At 30.8% G+C, this 8,289-nt stretch overlaps 1 protein-coding gene across 1 annotated transcript; it reads left to right on the forward strand.

Moving 5' to 3' along the window:
• Positions 1-5,464: 5,464 nt before the first annotated feature.
• Cp18 (Chorion protein 18) lies at positions 5,465-7,562 on the forward strand (the record flags this gene model as incomplete). The annotated part of the gene is made up of 2 exons (XM_065505840.1): positions 5,465-5,473; positions 7,026-7,562. Coding segments are annotated over 2 exons (546 nt in total), but the record flags the coding sequence as incomplete, so codon positions are not given.
• Positions 7,563-8,289: the final 727 nt, after the last annotated feature.

The following is an 8,289-nucleotide window of genomic DNA, read 5'->3' on the forward strand; positions in this document are numbered from 1 at the left end:
AATTTTACATTAATTAAAATTTTATATTTTTATTCGTGGAAAATCAACATATCAGATGAGCAAATTCACTTCATTTTGAATAAATTCGAAAATTATCCATTCATTTTTATGATCAATACCTCATTTTGTTCATATTACATGAGACTTTGCGATAAAGCAACAAATCTGAACAATTTCTGTCGTTTTCGATTTTTCATGATTTTTTAAAACAAAAGAAATTGCTATTTTCACGTAAAAAATATATTTTTTGCTTCACTTTGTTATTATAACTCCGAAACCACTGAGCCGATTAATTTTGTTATGATATCTTTAACTGTTAAAATTTTACATTAATTAAAATTTTATATTTTTATTCGTGGAAAATCAACATATCAGATGAGCAAATTCACTTAATTTTGAATAAATTCGAAAATTATCCATTCATTTTTATGATCAATACCTCATTTTGTTCATATTACATGAGACTTTGCGATAAAGCAACAAATCTGAACAATTTCTGTCGTTTTCGATTTTTCATGATTTTTTAAAACAAAAGAAATTGCTATTTTCACGTAAAAAATATATTTTTTGCTTCACTTTGTTATTATAACTCCGAAACCACTGAGCCGATTAAAACGCAATATATATGTGAAAATTTGTATATAATGTTTTAAAAATTCAATCATTTAACTAATAAATTTTATGGTATATCTATAAAAAACTAAAATTTTGTGAAAATGAGCGAATTCACTTAATTGTGAATAAATTCGAAAAGAATTAATCGATTTTTATGATTGATATCTCATTTTGTTGCTATTATATCTGGCTTTGCGATAAAACAATAAACCTGCACAATTTCTGCCGTTTTAGATGTTTTATCAGTTTTTTAAAACAAAACAAGTAAAAGAGCTATATTCGGCTGTGCCGAATCTTATATACCCTTCACCAAATAATACTTCAAAATACAAATCTTCTATATAAATAAAAATGTCGTTCGCATCAGTAGAGAACGGCCGGACCGATTTAGAAATTTTGGTTTCTACTTAGGTTTCTACGGAATGAAAAATTAACCACGCCCACTTTTACGCCCACTTTTTTGGCTAATTTTTTGTTTAAATGATTATAGTAATCCAATTTATGTTTTTACTGAAAGAAAAATTCACCAAGCCAATTTTTTTTTTGATATATCTATATATGTATATTACAGTGTCCCTTAGAATTAAATTTATGGAAATGTTGAGACGGTACCCCCTGAAAACTTGTGTAATGACATAAAATACCACCAAAAAAATTTTTAGCTTGTTCTAAGAAGGGCAACCCGTGCCGACTTAGCGATTTAGTTTTGAGGTGCATTTACAAGGGGAAAAAATGCATTTTTTTCAGTTTTTGTAAAAATTTTGCTATTAAATAATTACTTCAGCAATTTAATTTAAAAGAATCGAAATGTGTACGTAATTGTCGTTCTAATAAGATATAAAAGACAAAAATTGGTTAATAAGTGTTAAAGTTATTAAAAAATCGCCAGGCCATTAACGTGTCTCAGGCCACTAGAACATGAAATGTAGGAACAAAATTAACATATTTTGAGAAATATTAAAATAAAAGTTTATTTTTACTTAGAATATATCCATATTTACTTGTATATGAGTTTTTGTCTTCGTAGGATACCGCTAACCTATTCCCAGGTATGACCAAAAAAAAATATTTTTTTTAACGGCAGTTTCAAAACTCCATTTTCAAATTTTTAAAATTTTTTTTAAACGAATTTCAGAATTTTTTGATCATCACATGGGTATTTATTGACAACATAATAGGGAATAAAAATATGAAAAAAATATGTCAATACCTCCTATAGTTTTTCCGTACCTGCGATTTAAATTTTGAGATTTTCGAGAAAAACTATTTTTTTGGTCATATTTTGGCGAATGAGCCGAATTTCTTTACTGTTATGATTTTTAAGCAACTTTCTTTAAGAACATGTAACAATTTTATGTTTTTCTATAAAGTTTCTTTACGGAGAACATTTTGGTATAAAAAACATGTCCTATTTTTTGAACATGTCGGCCCTAAAACCCTTTGGAAATTGACCTATTTTTTATAAAAATTTCAACTTTGGGCCACATGTTCTAAAATCCCAAAGCTGGGATCAGAAAACGGAAAGCAGTTTTGGAAACCCTGATGTGTTCCCTATTTATTCCTAAAGTATTTTCCCAGCCCCAAAGGAAATGTGGACCCTATATACAAAATTGTAAAAAATACCATTTTTGGGATTTTCGCTCCAATTTTTAGGAATTTCAGGATTCCCTTTGACCTTTTGACAAGTTTTTTTACACCTTGTTATTTAGAATGAGAAACTTAAAAAACGCTGAAAATTTCATTGAGTTTCGTTAATAAATAAAGATTTTATTACATATTACATATTCATTGAGTTTCTAAAACTAAAATTTATATCAAAATTTTAATAGGATTGCAAATATTAGGAACAATTTGATCCATATTTTTTCCAAGCTATATTTTTTTGTTTAGATAAGTTAATTTGTGGTCTTACAAAAAAAATTTCAAGTCAATATCGCAATTAGATTCAAAAATATGCCACTTTAAAACTCCGTCCTTCAAAAATATTGCACTTTTTCATACTAAAGAATTTGTATAAATTTTCTTAATGTGACTGAGTCAGAACCAATGATTTGTGTTGAATAAAATATTAAGAATTTTTATAAAAAAATTTTAGTATGAAAAAGTGGAATATTTTTGAAGGACGGAGTTTTAAAGTGGCATATTTTTTAATCTAATTGAGATATTGACTTGAAATTTTGTTTGTTTAAAATTTCTCTGACGAAAAAAAATTTAATTTAGACGGGCCTGACTCATACTCATTACTATTGGCACGATTTGAGATCAAACGATGTTCGGATGTCAAAACGTAATTTCGGTGGTGGCAGTGTTATGGTTTGGGCAGCGTTTTCTGTTCCGACAAAAATGAATAGTGCGATTTATAACGAACTGTTGGAAGATGCTCTTCTCTCATTTATGGATGAAAAAATGGATGAAGATGGAATATTCCAACAAGATAATGCTGCAATCCATGTTTCTAAGCAATCGAAATCTTGGTTTAATGAACATAGCATTCCTTTGTTGGACTGGCCGGCTTGTAGTCCGGACTTAAACCCAATGGAGAACTTGTGGGGATACATGGCCCGTAAAGTTTATGCAAATAATGCCCAGAATGAAAGCATAATGACTGTGACAGAGCTGAAACTAAGAATTAAACAAGTCTGGGAGGAAATTGATTCCAATCTGCTTAAAAAAATTAGTGGAATCAATGCCAGACCGTATTTTTGAAATAATCCATAACAAAGGATCATCCACACATTATTAATAATGCTACAGTGGCCCATAAATTAAAGTGCGTTTATAGGAAAATACTCTTAAAAATGGCTGTTAATCTCGAAAATTAAGTTAAAAAAATAAAAAAAGTACAAATGAATTTTTTTTGTAAACAATATTTTAAATGAAGTCTAATTTAATAAACAAATTTGTAGCCCCCTAAATATGTTCTTGTTTAATTTTTAAAATTTTTTTAAAAAAAAGTAGTGTGCGTTTATAGGAATATGCACCAGTGTCCATATATGGGGGATTTCACAAGTGTCAAAATCGATGTCTTCCGATCGGGATGAAATTTGCATAGGTCTAAATATTGGATAGTAATTCAGACACAATTTTTCAACAAGATCGGTCAAGAACTCTCGGTGATAGAGGGGGTAAAAATTTGACATTTTGGCCAAACATGTGATTTTTCTCATCCATGTAACTTATTACCTATTGTTCTTAGCAAAATGTGTCCCAAACAGTTTAGATAGCTATTTTTTCAATGTTTCGAAAAAAATATTAAAAAAAAAAAAATTTAAGAAAAAAAAGGGCCCCATTTTGAAAACTAGTCAAAAATGTTTTTGATTTCGGAAAAAAAATATTAAATTTTTTTTATTATACCCTCCACCACCATAAGTGGTGAATGAGGGTATATATGAGTTTGTCATTCCGTGTGTAACATTGAGAAATATTCGTCTGAGACCCAACAAAGTATATATATTATTGATCCTTATGAAATTCTAAGTCGATTGAGCCATGTCCGTCTGTCTGTCCGTCTGTCCGTCTGTATAAAACACGCTCACGTCCAAAATACGAAAACAAACTTAGTAGAGTTGCAATAAAAATATTTATTATTGTCCTATGCAGTTTGGTATTGAAAATCAGCGAAATCGGTACAGTGGAACCAAAGTTGGGAATGAAAATGTGGGACAACCTCAAAAAAAAATTGATAATTTTCACATATTTTTGGACATTTTTTGTAAATATATTGCAGCTAATATCATAAAATTTTGCACTCGTTACTTTTATGATAAAAGGAGTAACTCTGGTGAAAATTATAAGAATCGGTCCATGATTTCTCCTAGCCCCCATACAAATTTCTTCCCGAAATATGGTTCTATGGTCTATAAATGCCTACAGAATAGGAATATCCACATGAAATTCAGCAAAAATAAGTCTCGTGGTAAAAGAAATTATATTACAAAATTTTTCGTGGCTCGGCCTATATATGACCATAGCCCCCATATAAAGAACACTTCCGAAAATCTCTTAAATAATCATAAATGTTTTATAAATATCGCTATCAAGTTGAAATTCGACATGTATAATCCGCATATATACCAAAATCGCTGTACCTAATTCTATGAAGATCGACCGATAATTGGTTATAGCTCCCATATAAGGACCACTTCCGAAAAACACAATAACCTACATAAATATCGAAAAAATATCAATATCAAAACAAAATTTCACACACATCCGTAGTTTATATTTAGAAATCATACTACTGGATTTTGTGAATATGGGTCCATATTTGACCATAGCTCCCATATAAGGTCCACTTCCAAAAATCAGTTAAGTACTCATAAATCTCTTATAAATACATTTATCATGCTAAAATTCGACAAAAATTATACTCATATATATAGATATCACTGTACCAAATTTTATGCAGATTGGCCGATAATTAGTCATAGCTCCCCTATAAGGCCCATTTCCGAAAAAAGATATTAACCTTAAAAATTATTAAAAACAGATCGATATCAAAATTAAATTACGCACAGATCCAGTAATCATACTTGTGGATTTTGTGAATATCGTTCCATATTTAACCATAGCTCCCATATAAGGTCCACTCCCGAAAATCACTAATATCCTAATAAATTTCTTACAAATATAGTTATCAGGTTGAAATTCCAAACAAATTTATTCAATATATACAAAAATCGATGTACCAAATTTTATGAGGATAGGCCCATAATTGGTCATAGCCTCCATATAAGAATCACTTCCGGAAAACACATTAACCTGCACAAATATTTAAAGTAATCTGTACTCAACCAAAATTTTACACCGATCAGTAATTTGTATCCAAGAATCGTACTACAAGATTTTTAAAATATTGGTCCATAATTAACCATATCTCCCATATAATGTCCACTTTTGATAATGGCGTTGTTTATATAAAATTGTACAAAAATAGCTCTCAAATACTTAGGTCCATAATAGGTCATAGCTTCCATATATTGAACCAAAATAGTACACCGATCAGTAATTTTTAAAATCATAATACTGAATTTTGTGAATATTGGTCCATATTTCGCAACAACTCCAATATAAAAACATAAAAATCACGTTAAAATATTTTATGACAATCGACTCATAATAGGTCATAGCTCCCATATAAGTCCCACAACCCAATAGCTTGAAATTTGTCTAAATATATTTGTATACCATTTTTTTATAATCTGGTAAAAAAGGAAAAATATTGACCAAACGTATTAACTAATTATTAAGTATATAAATTGTTAAATTTCATACGTTCCAATAGGAAATTCAATTATATTATGTACTTTTGAAATAAAATATTGTCTGCGTAAACTAGTATTTCTAACAATTGTTAAGTATATTATTCAGTTGTTATACCATCATATTTAGGTGGAGGGTATATAAGATTCGACACAGCCGAATATAGTACTCTTACTTGTTTTTTTTAAATATTTTTTTTCGAAAGATTGAAAAAATAGCTATCTAAACTGTTTGGGACACATTTTGCTAAGAACAATAGGTAATAAGTTACTTGGATGAGAAAAATTACATGTTTGGCCAAAATGTAAAATTTTTACCCCCTCTAACTTCGAGAGTTCTTGACCGATCTTGTTGAAAAATTGTGTCTGAATTACTATCCAATAGGTCTCGGTGCAAATTTCATCACAATCGGAAGACATCAATTTTAAAAGTTGGTTCACTTGACATGAAATGCCCCATATACTAATGTGGGTCTGCGACAAATAATTTGATGTGTTACAAAGGGAATGACAAAATCAATACAACCCCATCTCTTTTGATGGTGGATACAAAAAAATACAGCTAATGGCAAAATAAATTTAAAAAAGCATTTTGCATTTTTTTGCAAAAAAGTAAATGCTGTTATTGTTAATATGTAACAGACAAAGAAACCCCTCCCTAAACCCCTTTCAAATATATTGTAGAATAGTAAAGTAAACAACTACAATATTCACATGTTACACGTTTACAAACCAAACTGTTGTTACGTATAAAGGTAACGTTTTTTTATGAAAAAAAAAACTAAAGAAAATAATGAATAATTTTGAAACCATTATGAAGACTTAAACTTAAACAGTGGTTGAATTTAACCACTCTAGAAAAAAACATAAATCCGTCTTAATGGGATGACATTTTGGCTTAAATTTAGGTTTTTGTCACGTAGGAAGTAAAATGAAAAAAAGTTTTTTGCCCTGTAATTCATGTAATTGAATTAAAAACTATAAAAGTAACAGTCGTAATGAAAATTCCCACATTATTCACATATAATTCAACAGCAAACTTAATAGAATGTTGTCTAGAGTCCTGGTAAGTTATTGGTTGTTTTCTCAAATGAGATAAATATTTTGTAATTAGGGAAATCTTTTAAACTGTGTGATCATATTTTGTAGATTTCCTGTGCCTTGTTTGTGGCAGCACAGGCTGGCTATGCTCCTGCCAGTTATGGCGGACAAAAATCATCGATTGCCGGCTTTGCCGCGCAATTACAACCGGCTGTTACTCTTACTGTATTGCCCTCCTATGGAGCTGGTTATGGTGGTGCTCCTGCTTATGGTGCCGCTCGTGCTTATGGTGCTCCTCAAGGCTCTCATGGCTATGGTTCCGTTGCCATCCCAATAAGCAGTGGCAGTGCCGTTGGTGGCGTTGATGCTGATGCTTTGCGTTTGGCTAGTTTAGTTTGGGCTTTACCTTCTGCTGGTGGTCCAAATGCTGCCATTATCGATGTTCCCCAATACTCAACCACCACCTACACAGCACCTGCTGTTGTTCTTGCCTCTGGCAATCATGGTAACGCTATTAGTGGTTCATCTGCTGCAGCTGCAGCGGCTAATGTTAAATCAGCCAGCTCTGGCTATGGTCCAGCTCCTGCTGCTCCCGCCTATTCCGCTGGCTCTGGTTATGGTCCAGCACCTGCTGCTTCCTATTAAACTGTGATATTGACTTTTTTACATCCTGCATAAATCGTTATTTTGGGAATAATGATTGACGCGTGGGTTAAATAAAGTACTAAAGTCAACAATTTTTCTATGAATTCAATTTGTGTTTATTTTTTTATTAAGAATTTTGTGAGGGAGTGTATACTTTATATTTGTTTCAATTTGTACTTTACAATGTCATTTCGCTTCTACTAATTGTTAGTTTAGATGTCAAAGGATCTAAGTCCAATTTTGTTTAATGAAAATTGTGTTTTTAATACAAAACTATAGAATACGTAAAAATACAGCGTTTGCTTTAAAAATATTTACAGTTACTGAGCTAAGTCCAACCTGGTAACTCCCTGGACTACACTACATTCTATAGAAAATCGTGATAGTTGTTATAAAAAAAACTTCCATGCCTTTTGAACTCTTGGGAATTACAATTTTTTATCAATAACTCTATGCAACAAATAAAGCCTTTTGGAAAAACACACGATCATGACAATATAGGTTCGACTCTACTACCAAAGGGTAATAAAACCCTTTACTCGGTTTGTCCATTTTCGTGACCGATTCTGAAAATCAGTGGGCCTCAAAAAATAATGTCAACAGTTTTTGGCCAACAGCTAATTCAGACTTGGTGATACGGCTTAACTTTATATGGCAATAATATAGCTAAGAGTCCGCCAATCAAATATTGTTAAAATTTTACCCAAAAAATAGCCCTTTTGTGCAT

Source organism: Calliphora vicina, chromosome 3, assembly GCF_958450345.1.
Source record: "Calliphora vicina chromosome 3, idCalVici1.1, whole genome shotgun sequence".
Classification (NCBI taxonomy): domain Eukaryota; kingdom Metazoa; phylum Arthropoda; class Insecta; order Diptera; family Calliphoridae; genus Calliphora; species Calliphora vicina.